General features: G+C 36.6%; 1 protein-coding gene across 3 annotated transcripts in view; it reads left to right on the forward strand.

The window, feature by feature from the left end:
- The first annotated feature begins 1233 nt into the window (after nt 1-1233).
- Nucleotides 1234-20043, forward strand: part of cep104 (centrosomal protein 104) — a 93813-nt gene continuing 75003 nt past the window's right edge. For 2 of the 3 annotated variants that reach the window (XM_062054500.1, XM_062054498.1), the window contains exons 1-5: nt 1234-1340; nt 1733-1859; nt 7527-7700; nt 15234-15372; nt 15534-15596. In XM_062054500.1, the coding sequence (XP_061910484.1) occupies nt 1747-1859; nt 7527-7700; nt 15234-15372; nt 15534-15596 (489 nt within the window). In that variant the 5' untranslated portion in view covers nt 1234-1340; nt 1733-1746. The remainder of the gene's footprint in view (nt 1341-1732; nt 1860-7526; nt 7701-15233; nt 15373-15533; nt 15597-20043) is intronic. The other variant, XM_062054499.1, reaches the window with a different exon arrangement.

Consider the following 20043-nt stretch of genomic DNA (forward strand, 5'->3'; position numbering starts at 1 on the left):
ATATTCATGACAAATATGTGCTTTGTTTTTAAAATGTGCTATTTGAATTCACACCGTATGAAAACAATTTTGAAAATTAATTTGACCTTTGCAACCTCATTTTCCTTTTGGCTACGTTTTATGTTCATAAATGTACATTTCTCAATACCCGACCTGTTTTTTTGTGCCTTTAAAAAAGAATTAGAACTGTACTTTAAAACGTGTTCTACCTCTAACAACCAAAAAGATGTGAAAACTATGATGCTGTGTTCCAAATTAGGATTATTTACGGAACTTGTGTGCATACAAAACATTTGTATGCACGTACAACACTTACAACCTTTAGCATATCAGTATGCGGAATTAAATTATGGAATGGATTAAGTAAAGAAGTTAAACATTGTACTGATATGATCCACTCTAGAGGTTGTTCAAAATAATAGTGATTACAAAGTACAAAGAAGAAGACTTATGAGACATACTTTCAACCTTATTGAAAATAAGATATTCTTCATCTCAGTATGTTAATAATGACTGAATTAATCAATTACATATTACAAAACTGCTGTGTATACTGCTTCTTTCTACTCCTTTTCAGACATGATGTATAGTGAAATGATATGAAAGTGTGTGATGTATTATACGTTAAGTGTGTTCATGTTCGAAATAAACTAAAGAAAGAAAAAAGAAAGAAGCCCATGGCTTTACATTTTGTTACATATATATATTTTGCATTCTATTTTAGTTACTTTATTGAGTTGACAACCCCCTGGCGCTGTTTTGTACTGTTTGAGTACTATTTCTGTACGTGTTTTGTTTATTATTATTTCTTGATTGTATGTAATTGTTGCATATTGTAATAATCTCAGGAATGTAGGCTCAGAGACTTCTTCAGTTATCTTGCATTTATTGTACAAGATGCATTTAAGGCACACAACAGCTCCAACATGCGTCTATCTCCTTTCCCGGCAAAACTCGAACCAACACTTCCTGTCAACAACGTGACTTCCCTAACTTCCCCGGAAGTCCCGCCCCCCAGCCAAAGCCATTGGCTAACACCCCGTAGCCAGCCGCTACAATATTATAAATAAAGGTTTATACAATTTAAAAAAAAATACAAATAACAATATAAAAATATATATTGTATGCATTTTTCAACATATAGACATAAAATAATCTCCACTAATAGCCATTTTTCCCAATATAGATTAAAACAGTACTACCGTAAAGAAGTTGTGACTCAATGTCGCACAAAAGCGGAATTGACCACAATCCCTTGCGAAGTTCCACTGCGCATGCCCTCTAGTGGTTATGGAGACGAGACGTGACTACGAGCTGTCAACATTACGGTGATGTTCGCGGTAAGCTTTAAATAAGAACGCCCTAGAATAATATTTCTCAGTCGAAACGACCTTAATCAAAGTAAAAGACGTGTATAAGTCAAGTCGATTGATTGGAGTGTGCTTAAACGTCATCACAACAAAGCAACTGCAGGCTCAGCCATGTTGGATTAAGAAGTAGTTGACAGTTGCCCCCTGCATTGCCTGTTCAAAATTTGAAATCGTCTAAATAATTGCGTCATTGTTTTCTATAGTTAATGCAGTGTTGCTAAATTAGAAAACCATCAACATTATTGTAGCTAATTAATACATCAGCAGTATATTAGAGGGTTGAATACATGCTGATTGGAAGGCTTGACACACATTTAGATATGTTGGATTTGCCGCCAATGTGCTTGTTTGTCCCCTTTCAGTGTAAAGTGGAGGGATGCCCAGGAAGATAGGATTTAATGTCGTCAGCTCTTCCAGTCATGAGGACAACTTCAGTGCTAAGCAGCTCATGGTCCACGCACCCACTGTCAGCGGGTGGAGATCCAGCAGGTAAATACATCAATTCACACTCACATTCACCCTTTTTCTTTTGATTGATTGAAACTTTTATTAGTAGATTGCACAGTACAGTACATATTCCGTACAATTGACCACTAGATGGTAACACCCGCATAAGTTTTTCAACTTGTTTAAGTCGGGGTTCTGGCAACGTGCTTTATCAGTATCATGCTTCAAACCCTGTTTAATGTAAAGCAGGGGTCCCCAAACTACGGCCCGCGGGCCGAATCCGGCCCGCCAGCGTCCAAAATCAGGCCCGCGGGAAGTCCCTAGTATAAAAAAATAAAAAAACAAAAATTCTGTCTTTTCTTATCCACTTTGTACCGCTTGCTACTCACGGTGTCTCCTAGCCGCTCAGGCAAATCATATTGTCTAAAAATGCATTTTCGCATCGATAACGTGACATCATCGCGAGCGCGGAAAGTGCGCTATATATATCTAATATATATATATATATATATATATATATATATATATATATATATATATATATATATATATATATATATATATATATATATATATATGTGAATGTTGTCTGTCTATCTGTGTTGGCCCTGCGATGAGGTGGCGACAAGGGACAAGCGGTAGAAAATGGATGGATATATATATATATATATATATATATATATATATATATATATATATATACACAGCCCAGCCCCCGGCCAAATTGTTTTAACCCAATGCGGCCCCCGAGTCAAAAAGTTTGGGGACCCCTGATGTAAAGCAAGATGCAAAATGCTGATCATTTTGACTCTATGATTATTCATTGAATTTTTAAAAAAAAATTTCAGTATAAAATGGTTCAAGTCGGTCAGAAAAATGTTTATACTTGAAGAATTATATTTTCAACTTCAGGCAAATTGATGCACTCTTAGTCTTTTCTGTTACAGACTAAAACACTGTTAATAAAGTTATTCTTTGCTGTACAGTAAGTTGATCTATATTTCTTTCCATTTTGTTTTCTTTAATGTTAAGGATAAAATGTTGTACTTATAACATTTTTGTGGATAAATCATACTATTTAAAGTCACGTCATTGAGAAGCATTGAATTAGCCTAACATGCATGTTTTTGGGTTCTGCATGATGCTGTGACGCTGTGCAAAAGGCAATAAAGAGCTTGCTAACGTCAGTCTGACAAGTTTTAAAAATAAGTTAATAACTATGTATTAAAACTTAAAAACAATGTATTCACAATTAACACTGAAGATATGTAAAGGACACCATCGGTTGTCGCTCTAATTCTGGCAACGTTGGGATGTATTTCATATTTCTGGACCTAAACATGATATCTACTGATTAAATTCCCCCCCGAAGTAGACACCTTAATAATTTTAAGATTATTTTTTGATGAGTTTCAGCACATTTTGGAACGCCCGCTATTAAATCCAAAATGTGGGCGGGCCTGCATCAGCTTGCTGACGTCACCTACAGAAGACTGGAGTCAATTTCATGATGTGTAGCATGTGTTTTGGTAGCATCTTTATCACAAAATAGCTTATTTTCGTGCAGAGTTTGAAGAAATTAGCAATATGAGAAAGACTGAGTTAGAACGTGCGAAAAATATTCTGTACATTAGGTGTTGTACAAGTTTTCACCACTTTGGAGTCTCCGGGACTTTGCAGTTCCTTTTTGGAGCAGACACACCAGCGGCATGTGTAATGGAGCTTTTTCGCCTCCATGGATGCGGTGACTTTACGGCTCCTCTTTGGCTTGGAGCAGACAGACCAGTGGCTGCATTATGGCGCTTTATAGTATTCATATCGTAAACACTTAAGTGTAGCTCCGCTTCACGCTCGCAGCAGGTGACACAAGCTCAGCCGCGGACCCCGGCGCTCCAAAAGCAGAGAAAACTAAGCCAAGCTGCTAGTATTGTATTTTGTGTCCTCTTCTACTGATGCTTAATTGCTGGAATTGTACCTTGAGTTGAGTTGACTTGTGCTTGAGAAAATGCTGAAAGAACATAGGTAGATGGATACTTTATTCATCTTCAAGAAAGAAAAAAGTCACATTTCCAGCAGCTTTACAAAGGTGGGAACACACAGGGGCAAGGAATGTAAAAAAAATTTAAAAGTATAAAAAAAAAAAAAATCATGATAAGCTCAGGTTAAAACTAGTGTCGTCAAATTGAATGCTATATAACGCGTTAACTATAAAAAAAAAATTGGCCGGCGATTAACACGCGCTATCATCTTCATCATTCCATAGTGTTGGAAAATGTCTGTGTATCATGGTTCTTCTTCTTTGTACTTTGTAAACACTTTAAGTATGAATAGTTTCTTGAATTGGATCATATTAGTACATTGTAGTGTTGTCCCGTTACCAATGTTTTGGTACCGGTACCGGTACCAAAATTTTTTCGATACTTTTTGGTACTTTTCTAAATAAAGGGGACCACAAAAAATATTGGCTTTATTGTAACAAAAAATCTTACGGTACATTAAACATATGTTTCTTATTGCAAGTTTGGCGGGGCGGACCGGTACTTTTCAGAGGCGGTATAGTACCGAATATGATTCATTAGTATCGCGGTGCAATACTAATACCAGTATACCGTACAACCCTAGTACAAACCCCGTTTCCATATGTGTTGGGAAATTGTGTTAGATGTAAATATAAACGGAATACAATGATTTGCGAATCCTTTTCAACCCATATTCAGTTGAATATGCTACAAAGACAACATATTTGATGTTCAAACTGATAAACATTTTTTTTTGTGCGAATAATCATTAACTTTAGAATTTGATGCCAGCAACACGTGACAAAGAAGTTGGGAAAGGTGGCAATAAATACTGATAAAGTTGAGGAATGCTCATCAAACACTTATTTGGAACATCCCACAGGTGAACAGGCAAATTGGGAACAGGTGGGTGCCATGATTGGGTATAAAAGTAGATTCCATGAAATGCTCAGTCATTCACAAACAAGGATGGGGCGAGGGTCACCACTTTGTCAACAAATGCGTGAGCAAATTGTTGAACAGTTTAAGAAAAACCTTTCTCAAGCAGCTATTGCAAGGAATTTAGGGATTTCACCATCTACGCTCCGTAATATCATCAAAGGGTTCAGAGAATCTGGAGAAATCACTGCACGTAAGCAGCTAAGCCCGTGACCTTCGATCCCTCAGGCTGTACTGCATCAACAAGCGATATCAGTGTGTAAAGGATATCACCACATGGGCTCAGGAACACTTCAGAAACCCACTGTTGGTCGCTACATCTGTAAGTGCAAGTTAAAACTCTCCTATGCAAGGCGAAAAGCGTTTATCAACAACACCCAGAAACGCCGTCGGCTTCGCTGGGCCTGAGCTCATCTAAGATGGACTGATACAAAGTGGAAAAGTGTTCTGTGGTTTGACGAGTCCAAATTTCAAATTGTTTTTGGAAACTGTGGACGTCGTGTCAAAGAGGAAAAGAACCATCCGGATTGTTATAGGCGCAAAGTTGAAACGCCAGCATCTGTGATGGTATGGGGGTGTATTAGTGCCCAAGACATGGGTAACTTACACAACTGTGAAGGCGCCATTAATGCTGAAAGGTACATACAGGATTTGGAGCAACATATGTTGCCATCCAAGCAATGTTACCATGGACGCCCCTGCTTATTTCAGCAAGACAATGCCAAGCCACGTGTTACATCAACGTGGCTTCATAGTAAAAGAGTGCGGGTACTAGACTGGCCTGCCTGTAGTCCAGACCTGTCTCCCATTGAAAATGTGTGGCGCATTATGAAGCCTAAAATAGCACAAGGGAGACCCCCGGACTGTTGAACAACTTAAGCTGTACATCAAGCAAGAATGGGAAAGAATTCCACCTGAGAAGCTTCAAAAATGTGTCTCCTCAGTTCCCAAATGTTTACTGAGTGTTGTTAAAAGGAAAGGCCATGTAACACAGTGGTGAACATGCCCTTTCCCAACTACTTTTGCACGTGTTGCAGCCATGAAATTCTAATTTAATTATTATTTGCAAAAAATAAAATAAAGTTTATGAGTTTGAACATCAAATATGTTGTCTTTGTAGTGCATTCAACTGAATATGGGTTGAAAAGGATTTGCAAATCATTGTATTCCGTTTATATTTACATCCAACACAATTTCCCAACTCATATGGAAACGGGGTTTGTATATTGTTGAATTTCTTTCCTGAATCCATTCCACAATTTAATTCCGCAGGTGCATTGACAACATAAAATGTAGATTGTGACTGGAACTGCTTTAGTAAGATGGTATAAAAGCTCAGCAGAAATGAGAGACAGTAGGCAGGAAGTCACACTTTTTCTATTGCAAAACATTGTCAATATCGGAAAAATATGTCAATACACCTATTCACACACTTCCGGCTTCAAAATAAAAGTGCCACGCTATACTAAATACCAGACAAGGTCTTAAAAACTTAAAAATGATCTGTCTAGAGTGCACTTATTAATAGGGATGTCCGATAATATCGGCCGATAAATGCTTTTAAATGTAATATCGGAAATTATCCGTATCGTTTTTTTTATTATCGGTATCGGATTTTTGTTGTTGTTTTTTTGTTTTGTTTTTAAATTAAATCAACATAAAAAACACAAGATACACTTACAATTAGTGCACCAACCCAAAAAACCTCCCTCCCCCATTTACACTCATTCACACAAAAGGGTTGTTTCTTTCTGTTATTAATATTCTGGTTCCTACATTATATATCAATATATATCAATACAGTCTGCAAGGGATACAGTCCGTAAGCACACATGATTGTGCGTGCTGCTGGTCCACTATTAGTACTAACCTTTAACAGTTAATTTTACTCATTTTCATTAATTACTAGTTTCTAGGTAACTGTTTTTATATTGTTTTACTTTCTTTTTTTATTCAAGAAAATGTTTTTAATTTATTTATCTTATTTTATTTTATACATTTTTAAAAAAAGGACCTTATCTTCACCATACCTGGTTGTCCAAATTAGGCATAATAATGTGTTAATTCCACGACTGTATATATCGGTATCGGTTGATATCGGTATCGGTTGATATCGGTATCTGTAATTAAAGAGTTGGACAATATCGGAATAACGAATATCGGCAAAAAGCCATTATCGGACATCCCTACTTATTAATTATAAAAAATTGTATCTAACTGCAATTAATCACATTTATTTGTGCGTTAACTATGAACAGAATGCGATTAATCACAATTAATAATTTTATCGCTTGACAGCACTAAAAAAAGCAACGACAAGCTGACACTAAAGATAAGGAAACACAAGCTATGGTGTCTATATGTCATATTTTCATTTATTTTTTGCTCATAATGTTAACCATATCAGTTTTGAAGTACTCATGGACTAAGGTGACAAAAACATGCAATTAAGTGATGAAAATAATATTTTTACATGCCTCTATCCACACTGTCTATACGGGAAAATTGGCTCCAGTTCTGTAGATGACATCCCACCAGGAAGGGGCGGCATACCGAGTCTGGTGATAGAGAGGGGGCGTTCCAAGTACAATTAGTTATAAGCCGACTACTTAAAAAATGAATCGATATTATGGGAAATGACTGCCAGATTAATTTTCAGGAGCAAAAGATACACAATGAGAACTTGTTAGTGAAATTTCGGTCATTTGGACACTGTGGGTCCTCTAAGCTAATATAATGAAATATTCTACAGGCATTGCAGCTACCCTCAGCACATCACCCTGCAGTTGGTGGAAAGAAGTCGGGTCAAGAAGCTGCAGCTCCTGGCCCACCATTACCTCATCTCAACCCAGGTAGAGTTCCACATAGGGGACCCTCTACCTGAACCGAGCACCCCAGCGTTCATTGGACAGCTTCGGAGACTCGGGTGAGACTGCAGACAAGAACAGAACCATTGTGGACACATTCTCGTCTAAAGTGGAATTTGGTGTTTTGATAGCCACGTGGTTAACTTATTTTTACACTGACAAGGGTAAATGTTCCAAACCCAGAAAGGATTCAAAACCAAGAACGCACAACAACCATAAAACAAATGCAATGGCAAAACACTGCGAATAAAACAAAAATGCTACAATCACATGAATGCTGCATTGTCAAAAACAAATGCAAAGGGAAAATGCAGGAAATGTCACAAACCAACAAAACAACTTGCATGAGAGAAAGGCTGTAACTCAGGGGTCGGCAACACAAAACATTGAAATAGCCATATTGGACCAAAAATACAAAAAACAAATCTTTCTGGAGCCACTAAAAATAAAAAAAAGCCATATCTAAGTCTTATAATGAAGGCAACACATGATGTAAGTGTCTATATTACCTATAATAGCCTACTATCAAAATGACTATGTGTCGCAGGCTGAAGCAAATCTTCATTGACAGAAAGTGAGATAACTCCTGGAAATGACTGGCTTTTAATGGCCAAAGGTATAGATGTGTGTGTCCAAATTAAAGGAAACGGCAGGCTGTTTTCTTTTAATAGATTTATTACAATCTTTGGCAAGCTAGGTGACATTTGCTGTGGTCTGGAACAACACGGCACACAAACAATTATCTGAAATGCAGCCAATATTACATACAGATAACGTGTCATGAGACATGCAAAATTAGATTATATACAAAGAGGATCAAAGTAAAGGAAATTAAAAGAGCTCAAATGTACCTACAAATGAGGCATAATGATGCAATATGTACAAACCCCGTTTCCATATGAGTTGGGAAATTGTGTTAGATGTAAATATAAACGGAATACAATGATTTGCAAATCATTTTCAACCCATATTCAGTTGAATATGCTACAAAGACAACATATTTGATGTTCAAACTGATAAACATTTTTTTTTTGGCAAATAATCATTAACTTTAGAATTTGATGCCAGCAACACGTGACAAAGAAGTTGGGAAAGGTGGCAATAAATACTGATAAAGTTGAGGAATGCTCATCAAACACTTATTTGGAACATCCCACAGGTGAACAGGCAAATTGGGAACAGGTGGGTGCCATGATTGGGTATAAAAGTAGATTCCATGAAATGCTCAGTCATTCACAAACAAGGATGGGGCGAGGGTCACCACTTTGTCAACAAATGCGTGAGCAAATTGTTGAACAGTTTAAGAAAAACCTTTCTCAAGCAGCTATTGCAAGGAATTTAGGGATTTCACCATCTACGCTCCGTAATATCATCAAAGGGTTCAGAGAATCTGGAGAAATCACTGCACGTAAGCAGCTAAGCCCGTGACCTTCCATCCCTCAGGCTGTACTGCATCAACAAGCGACATCAGTGTGTAAAGGATATCACCACATAAGCTCAAGAACACTTCAGAAACCCACTGTCAGTAACTACAGTTGGTTGCTACATCTGTAAGTGCACGTTAAAACTCTCCTATGCAAGGCGAAAACCGTTTATCAACAACACCCAGAAACGCCGTCGGCTTCGCTGGGCCTGAGCTCATCTAAGAGGGACTGATACAAAGTGGAAAAGTGTTCTGTGGTCTGACGAGTCCACATTTCAAATTGTTTTTGGAAACTGTGGACGTCGTGTCCTCCGGACCAAAGAGGAAAAGAACCATCCGGATTGTTTTAGGCGCAAAGTTGAAAAGCCAGCATCTGTGATGGTATGTGGGTGTATTAGTGCCCAAGACATGGGTAACTTACACATCTGTGAAGGCGCCATTAATGCTGAAAGGTACATACAGGTTTTGGAGCAACATATGTTGCCATCCAAGCAACGTTACCATGGACGCCCCTGCTTATTTCAGCAAGACAATGCCAAGCCACGTGTTACAACAGCGTGGCTTCATAGTAAAAGAGTGCGGGTACTAGACTGGCCTGCCTGTAGTCCAGACCTGTCTCCCATTGAAAATGTGTGGCGCATTATGAAGCCTAAAATAGCACAAGAGAGACCCCCGGACTGTTGAACAACTTAAGCTGTACATCAAGCAAGAATGGGAAAGAATTCCACCTGAGAAGCTTCAAAAATGTGTCTCCTCAGTTCCCAAACGTTTACTGAGTGTTGTTAAAAGGAAAGGCCATGTAACACAGTGGTGAACATGCCCTTTCCCAACTACTTTGGCACGTGTTGCAGCCATGAAATTCTAAGTTAATTATTATTTGCAAAAAAATAAATTTTATGAGTTTGAACATCAAATATCTTGTCTTTGTAGTGCATTCAACTGAATATGGGTTGAAAATGATTTGCAAATCATTGTGTTCCGTTTATATTTAAAACTAACACAATTTCCCAACTCATATGGAAACGGGGTTTGTACATACAGCTAGCCTAAATAGCCTGATTAGCACTCCAACAAGTCAATAACATCAACAAAGCGCACATTTGTGCATTCGCGCACAGCATGAAAGTTTTGTTGGGCAAAATGAGACAAAGAAGGAGTGGAAGATTTTACATGTAAACAAACTGTTGCGTCACAGTCCACACTATGGTGAGTTCAAGAACCGCCAAAATTTGTAGGACAAAATGATGTTCACCTAATACTCCTATTTAAACATATTAAACAGTGGGCTTTCTAACAATTGGGAAGATTTGTGTCATGTTTGTCCTCAAACAAAATTTATACTTAAACAAAAAAAATATTTTACCCCCATCTTTTTCCATTTTCAATCCTTTTTTAAAAATGCTCCAGGGAGCCACTAGGGCAGACCTGGGCAAATTAAGGCCCGGGGGCCACATGCGGCCCGTTAAGCTTTTCAATGTGGCCCGCCGGACATTCCCAAATAATTTTTTTAAATCTTTAAGATGGAAAGTGTAGCTGCCATTATGATGTGCAGTGATGTTTTATAATGACCGTAAGTCTTGAACTATACAAAGTATTTCAATGGTTGGAATCTGTGCTGTTACTATGGTAATCTAATTAGTTACTATGGTCATTTAATTAGTTACTATGGTCATATAATTAGTTACTATGGTAATCTATGTCACAGCAGCTCAGACGAGGCACCAAGCAGTGTGGGCGGGAAGCGTTTCCACAGACCAAAAGGAGATTTTCACAACAAAGTTCTAAAGCATAGTGATGTATCAGATATGAGATTGTAGGTGGGTTTATTTTGTACCCTTCACGTTCATATTTCCCTGTTTCTTGCATTTTTGTTGCGTTTCACTTGATTGTAAAATATGTCGATCGAAAGGGTGTGTGACATTCATATTTTGTCAATATTCAGTGTTTTATCGTTCATAGAAAAATGTAAAATTCCATTATGTTTTTTAAGGCGGTCTGTCATAACGTTTTTAGCATTAAATCAGACATTATTGTGAGGTTTTGTATTAGTGTTCCTAAAAATAGATATACCGGCCCCCAGACACATTTTTTTCTCTAAATGTGGCCCCCCGAGTCAAAATAATTGCCCAGGCCTGCTCTAGGGCGTGCAGCTCGAGAGCCGCGGGTTTGCTGACCCTCGCTGTAACTCCTTAAAATGAAGCTGATTTGTTTAGACAGACTTGAGGGATTTTAAAACATGAGCGGCATACTCAAAGAAAGTTGGTGGAATGAAAAAGTAACATTGTCCTTCTGGTTTTGTGAAACACTTGGCCCTAGAAATAATTTGTAGTATAAAACTGTTAAATATCAAGGCTTTAGGGAAATATATCCCTCATGTGTGGTGCCTTGTTAACTTCCTGGTAGCCGGGTGTTGTTCTGTCTTGCAGCTTTTCTCTTTGTGTGCTTTTGCAGAATTGTTCCCATTGCATGTGTTTGTACTTTACCTAACTTTATGGTGTTTGTGTGTGTTTATAATGGGTGGACGTTGCTGTGCATGTTACTTCAAACATTGCTTGGACAGTTAAAAGAAAGTGTTGACACAGTTGTTTTTTTGATACAGATTATTCTCTGTGGGAAAACTTTATTCCAAATTCAAACAAATCACAGGTCAGTTGTGTGTTGCTTTCAATCTGAGTGATTCCACTGCACTTTCTTTGAACTATTTTCAATTGTACTTTGGTAAGAGAGACATTTATGGTTGCTTTACTTGTAATTTTTGTTCAAATGTATGCAGGGGTGCAGCACCAAAATCTGGGTCCCTATAGACCAGACTCCTGAAGGGCCCCCCATCCCACCCTAAACCCAAACGTTGCCGCGTCATACATACACGCTTTATATGTTTACATGCACGAAAAAGCAAATTAATGCATGGATTTGATTGAAACCTTCTTTTTGAACCACATGTAAAAAAGAAACCAATGAGGTTTTTGACTTTTAAAAGATTGGATTAACATATCTTTAAACCATCTAGGTCAGTAATTCTCAAACGGTGGTGGTGGTACGAGGGCTCCATCTTGTGGTACGCCAAAGGGTAACTTAATTAAATATTCAAACACAGTGTTACTGTTCAAATGTTACAATGGCCAAAACTAGAGATGTCCGATAATATCAGCCTGCCGATATTATCGGCCGATATATGCGTTAAAATGTAATATCGGAAATTATCGGTATCGGTTTTTTTATTATCGGTATCATTTTTTTAATTTTTTTTTTAATTTTTTTAAATTTATTTATTAAATCAACATAAAAAACACAAGATACACTTACAATTAGTGCACCAACCCAAAAAACCTCCCTCCCCCATTCACACTCATTCACACAAAAGGGTTGTTTCTTTCTGTTATTGATATTCTGGTTCCTACATTATATATCAATATATATCAATACAGTCTGCAAGGGATACAGTCCGTAAGCACACATGATTGTGCGTGCTGCTGGTCCACTAATAGTACTAACCTTTAACAGTTAATTTTACTATTTTTCATTCATTACTAGTTTCTATGTAACTGTTTTTATATTGTTGTACTTTGTTTTTTATTCAAGAAAATGTTTTTAATTTATTTATCTTATTTTACAAATTTTTTTAAAAAGTACCTTATCTTCACCATACCTGGTTGTCCAAATTAGGCATAATAATGTGTTAATTCCACGACTGCATATATCGGTTGATATCGGTATCGGTTGATATCGGTATCGGTAATTAAAGAGTTGGACAATATCGGAATATCGGATATCGGCAAAAAGCCATTATCGGACATCCCTAGCCAAAACTATTAAATATACTTGTCAAATAAAATATCTGCCTTGTTTTTAATGAATATTCAGGTCTACTATGCAACTGTATTTTAATGTTGGTCGACAAGGTGGTAGTTGAGGGCCAACATTTTTTCTGTGGTGGTACTTGGTGAAACACGTTTGAGAAACATTGACATAGATAAATGACTAAATACATACATATATTTTTTACATTTGTAGTTCACATAAAAATGACAACAAATTCAAAATAAAGTAGCCGGAATATGATTTTAAATAATCGTATTACCTGTTAAATATGATTTAAAAATCGGTTAAATTTCACATTTCCCTTTTATTTCTGAGTGTAAAGTGGAGATTATCTGATTCAAGTCGAATTATCATCAGTGGACAATACCAATAATTAGGGATGTCCGATAATGACTTTTTGCCGATATCCTATATTCCGATATTGTCCAACTCTCTAATTACAGATACTGATATCAACCGATGCCGATATCAACCGATACCGATATCAACCGATACTGATATATACAGTCGTGGAATTAACACATTATTATGCCTGATTTGGACAACCAGGTATGGTGAAGATAAGGTACTTTTTTTTTAAAATTAATAGAATAAAATAAGATGAATAAATAAATAAAACATTCTTAAATAAAAAAGAAAGTAAAACAATATAAAAACAGTTACATAGAAACTAGTAATTAATGAAAATGTGTAAAATTAACTGTTAAAGGTTAGTACTATTAGTGGACCAGCAGCACACACAATCATGTGTGCTTACGGACTGTATCCCTTGCAGACTGTATTGATATATATTGATATATAATGTAGGAACCAGAATATTAATAACAGAAAGAAACAACCCTTTTGTGTGAATGAGTGTAAATGGGGGAGGGAGGTTTTTTGGGTTAGTGTACTAATTGTAAGTGTATCTTGTGTTTTTTATGTTGATTTAATAAAAAAAAAAAAAAAAAAAAAAACCCGATACCGATAAAAAAAACAAAAACGATACCGATAATTTACGATATTACATTTTAACGCAATTATCGGACATCTCTACCAATAATACATAATTATTATTGTGATCACATTATCATTAGTGCATCTCCTCAGTGTTAAATCTCCCCCATCTTTAAAACCAAGTGACTCCTGTGTTTCTAACTTTAACGGAGGGTCTTTGAACGCACCAACGTCACGTGCAATGAGATGCAAAAGTGCAAAACTTGCACATAACTTTTTCCTATGCTGTCACAGATAGGTTACATTTCTTCGATTACCTCGTCCTTGTTCCAAAATGTGGGTGCTGTGTGTGAATGCTTAAAGGTTAGCTTTGATGACCTTTTGACGTCTGTGTCGAGTGAAGTGTCCAAAACTTGGGTTTGCCGCTATCCAGGGGGAACGAACCAATTTGCAGTTTTGTAGGTGTAGTTTGTTAGACGTTCATAATTTGAGTCAAGTAACATTTTTAACGGTTTTTCACAGATATATTTATTTTATATTAACATTTATGACAGTTTTTTAAACAACTTACATATTATCAATCTTCATACTTTACAAAACCCATGGCCTTTGTGATTGGGACCCTAAAACAACATCCACACTTACCCCCCCACTTAATTGTATGTCTGTGTTAAAAATGTTATGTTTGACATCATAATCAGTGTTTCCCACACATTCATTTATTTGTGGCGGCCCGCCACGTAAGTCCGCCACAATTTATTTTTTTATTTTTATTTTTATTTTTTGTCCTGTCCAGCTTCTCAGGCAAATCATATAGTTGATGTAGATGCCCATATAGGCTGTTCAGATTTACTTTACAAAAGAGAAGTGTAGGATACTTCTCTTGTTGCCTTATTTGTATTTGACCACTACTGTTTTCTGTTTATTTGTTACTGACTGAGGCAGGACACCTCTGCCTCTGTTTCACTTTATGTTGCTGGTAAATAATATGGTTGTAGTAGTAGGCTAAAGTTAAATTATTTAGTATGCACTAATTAAAGGGGCAAAGCTTTAAGAGACATTTTAGCTTTTATATTTTATAAGATATATTTTTTGTAAGAACCACAACTAATAAATATATTTCAGTGAATAACTTATTGTTCAAATCTGTATATAAATATGTACATAAAGTGTTGTAATTATATTGTAAAATGGATGGATGGACGTTTAAAACAAAACTGTTATTATTAATTAGTAAGTATACATTTTTTGAGCCTTTTTAGAGAAAATCATATCATTTTAGTAAATTATGCAAATTACTCGATGATGTCATGGTGACCACGCCCATAGCCACGCCCCCACCGCCACAGGTATCCTGGCAGTTTATGGGAAACACTGATAATACAATTCAAAACGAACGCTGTCTCCACAGGTACGTGTCTTTGTCGGACAACGAGAAGACAGGCTTCAGAGCCCGGGAGCTGAAGTCAGTCCACGTAGACGCTGTCGGAACCTATCTGAAGATAACCTTCCACCAGAATCATGTCAATCGTCACAATCACTACAATCAGGTACTGTAGTTAATGACAGTCACACAGTATGTCGTGGTTCACAGCCTCAGATGATAAAAGATTAGAAAAGTAATAAAGTGACAGCTTGAGTGTTAATTAAAAATGACATGTTACTCCTTGTTTTCCATGCTGTTTTGTCCTAATTTTAGATTTGTTTTAAGGTTTCTTTGGTGGCCATTAATGTGCTGGGCGATCCACTGGATGGCAGCACTTTTTACACCATGGTAAGCGCTTTCCTCATCCACTGTTATTGATTACTTACACCTTTGCAGCAGTGGGTGGCGCTGTCGCTTTATTCTCGTTTGCTGTTATGTTGGCAATTTCAAAATAATGCACATATTGACAAAACACTACATTTTGTGCAGCCTTCTTTTCTCCCTTCTCAAATGTAATTTAAGACAAATTCTTAAGTGAATGTTGTATTATTTGAAACATGCTAGTATTTTCTCTGCTAAGTAATTGTCCATTATTTTCATCAACCCTTTACAATAGACTCATTAACACGATTCATCAATCATTTATGACAGAGTACTTGTCTTTGCGCAGGTAAAAAACTTTTTTCCCCAAGCACGACCTCAGAAAAACCTTGGCTCTCCAAGTACCACCGTAATGACCAGCAGTAAAATACAGTAGCCCTAAATATTAATTAAAAACAAGGCAGAGGTCTTATTAACAAGTACCGTATTTTTTGGACTATATGTCGCTTCGGAGTATAAGTCGCACAGGCCGAAAATGCATAATAAAGATGGAAAAAACATATATAAGTCGCACTGGAGTATAATTCACATTTTTGGGGGAAATTTATTTGATAAAAGCCAACACCAAGAATAGACTTTTGAAAGGCAATTTAAAATAAATAAAGAATAGCAAACAACAGGCTGAATAAGTGTACGTTATATGAGGCATAAATAACCACCTGCAGTGTTTCCCATAAACTGCCAAGATACCTGTGGCGGTGGGGGCGTGGCTATTGACGTGGCTATGGCCATGGTCACCATGACATCATCAAGCAATTTGCATAATTTACTACAATGATATGATTTTCTCTAAAAAGGCTCAAAAAATGTATACTTACTAATTAATAATAACAGTTTTGTTTTAAACGTCCATCAATCCATCCATCCATTTTACAATATAATTACAACACTTTCTGTACGTATTTATATACAGATTTGAACAATAAGTTATTCACTGAAATATATTTATTAATTGTGGTTCTTACAAAAAATATATCTTATAAAATATAAAAGCTAAAATGTCTCTTAAAGCTCTGCCCCTTTCATTAGTGCATACTAAATAATTTAACTTTAGCCTACTACTACAACCATATTATTTACCAGCAACATAAAGTGAAACAGAGGCAGAGGTGTCCTGCCACAGTCAGTAACAAATAAACAGAAAACAGTAGTGGTCAAATACAAATAAGGCAACAAGAGAAGAATCCTACACTTCTATTTTGTAAAGTAAATCTGAACAGCCTATATGGGCATCTACATCAACTATATGATTAGCCTGAGAAGCTGGAAAGGACAAAAAAATATATATATATATATTTTATTTTATTTTTTTAAAAATTTGTGGCGAACGTAATTCTTTCGTGGCGGGCCGCCACAAATAAATGAATGTGTGGGAAACACTGAACTGAGAACGTGCCTGGTATGTTAACGTAACATATTATGGTAAGAGTCATTCTAATAACTATAACATATAGAACATGCTATACGTTTACCAAACAATCTGTCACTCCTAATCGCTAAATCCCATGAAATCTTATACGTCTAGTCTCTTACGTGAATGAGCTAAAAAATATTAGTTGATATTTTACGGTAATGTGTTAATAATTTCACACAAGTCGCTCCTGAGTATAAGTCGCACCCCCGGCCAAACTATGAAAAAAACTGCGACTTATAGTCCGAAAAATACGGTATATTTAATATTTTTGGCCACTGTAACACTACATACACAGTTTGAACAGTAACACTGTTTTTCAATGTTAATTTACGGTATTCTTTGGCGTTCCACTAGATCAGGGATGTCAAACATGTGAGATGAGTTTGCTAAGTGTAAAATTGTGCTGCATTTTTTAAATAAAAGAAACTGTTGTTGTAAATGCATCCACTGGATGTTGCAAAAGTATTTATGTTAGGCAAGCAAATAGTTTATACAAGAATACCAAGCAAGAAGACATAGTAAAGCGGAGCTGCGACTCCTCCACCTTGACCTAACGTGAAATAAACCGGAGTAAAATAAACAATTAGTAACCCAACTTAAAATGCTGCATGAGACACTGCACATTGATATACCGTATTTTTCGGACTATAAGTCGCTCCGGAGTATAAGTCGCACCGGCCGAAAATGCATAATAAAGAAGGAAAAAAAAAACATATATAAGTCGCACTGGAGTATAAGGCGCATTTTTTGGGGAAATGTATTTGATAAAACCCAACACCAAGAATAGACATTTGAAAGGCAATTTAAAATAATTAAAGAATAGTGAACAACAGGCTGAATAAGTGTACGTTATATGAGGCATAAATAACCAACTGAGAACCTACCTGGTATGTTAACGTAACATATTATGGTAAGAGTCATTCAAATAACTATAACATATAGAACATGCTATACGTTTACCAAACAATCTGTCACTCCTAATCGCTAAATCCCATGAAATCTCATACGTCTAGTCTCTTACGTGAATGAGCTAAATAATATTATTTGATATTTTACGGTAATGTGTTAATAATTTCACACATAAGTCGCTCCTGAGTATAAGTCGCACCCCCGGCCAAACTATGAAAAAAAATGCGACTTATATTCCGAAAAATACTGTAACATTTTTCAGTAGTGGCATAGAATGAGTACCTGGAGAGAACCAGTGTAGTATAGCAAGTGGCGTATATATATATGTTTGACTAATGGATGTGTCAGGTATGTAGTAATGAGATACAAGAGGAAGCTAGGATGCAATCACACTGGAGGCCTTTTAGTGAGTCGGTGTAATCAGATAGGCTTGCAGACAGATAGCTTCTGCGGTAGGGAGAACACCTTTAAAACACACACACACGATAAAGACACGGACACACTCCCGCACAGATTCCAGCGAACAAGCAGTGCATTGTTTTTGTCTGATAACCTTATGAAGCACCTCTACCTCAGGGCTGACTCCGCCCGGAGGGGTCAGATGTTTGGGTATGACTTCTTCTGTGCTCTCAAGTTGTGGCTGGATGCTTCAATGGATGCAGACAACCTGTGTTCGTATCAAAAAACAGACAAACGTCATGAATGCATTAAAGTATATTTTAGTCAAATTGGCAGATATGTGGCCTTGATCAACATTTATAACGTCAAACTGCTGTGTCACCCAATATATGATATAACTACGGTAGATCCCCGCATATTTGCATTTTCAGTATTCACAATCTACATGCATATGCAGATTTATTTTCTCATTGTTTAATTTTTTTATAGTAACTTGAATAGAAAGTGATAGGATGCTGCTATCTGCTGGGAAAAACAGTGCTATGAATCCAACTATCAATCCAGCAGAGGGCGCTGTCTCACATGTGAATTCGCCCAACATTTTGAAGCTGGAAGATGCTTTGACAAGACGTGATGTTGCATTATTGCACTGTTTCTAACTGTCTACAATACTGTATACCAGGCCTGGGCAATTATTTTGACTCGGGGGCCACATTTAGAGAAAACAATGTGTTTGAGGACCGGTATATCTATTTTTAGGGACGCCAATACAAAACCTCACAATAATGTCTGATTGAATGCTAAAAACGTAATGACAGACCGCCTTAAAAAACTAAATGGATTTTAAACATTTTCTATGAACGATAAAACACTGAATATTGACAAAACATGAACGTCACACCCCCTTTCGATCGACATATTTTACAATCAAGTGAAACGCAACAAAAATGCAACAAACAGTGAAATATGAACGCGAAGGGTACAAAATAAACCCACCTACAATCTGATATATCTGATATATCACTAAGCTTTAGAACTTTGTTGGGAAAATCTCCTTCCGCGTCTGTGGAAACGCTTCCCGCCCACACTGCTTGGTGCCTCGTCTGAGCTGCTGTGACGTAGATTACCATAGTAACTAATTAGATGACCATAGTAACTAATTAGATGACCATAGTAACTAGTATATCATGCAAAAGTGCAGATTCCAACCGTTGAAAGACTTAGTATAGTTGAAGGTCATTAAAAAACATGAGTGCACATCATAATGGCAGCTACACTTTACATCTTAAACATCTAAAACAAATATTTGGGAATGTCCGGCAGGCCAGATTGAAAAGCTCAACGGGGCGCATGTGGCCCCCGGGCCTTCATTTGCCCAGGTCTGCTGTATACTGTATGCCTATAATTGTAACTGTGTCAAATTGAATTTAGAATGCATTTGATAACTATGAGAGAGATATTACAGCGTTTTCATTGAGCCCTCAGAGGGCTGCATGTTACAGTGAATATAAATATATAACCGATTCCTGATATTATTACACAATTTCATATGCACTTGATTATTATTATTATTATTTTAATTTTTTTACCTACTAATTGAAGCATACTCTGCCTTAAAATTATACATTTAAGTGACAAGCAGATATTTTAGTATTTATTTTTATTTGTACAAAAAAAAAAGTAATACAGCGG

This window comes from Entelurus aequoreus, linkage group LG07 (assembly GCF_033978785.1).
Source record: "Entelurus aequoreus isolate RoL-2023_Sb linkage group LG07, RoL_Eaeq_v1.1, whole genome shotgun sequence".
In the NCBI taxonomy this organism is placed as follows: domain Eukaryota; kingdom Metazoa; phylum Chordata; class Actinopteri; order Syngnathiformes; family Syngnathidae; genus Entelurus; species Entelurus aequoreus.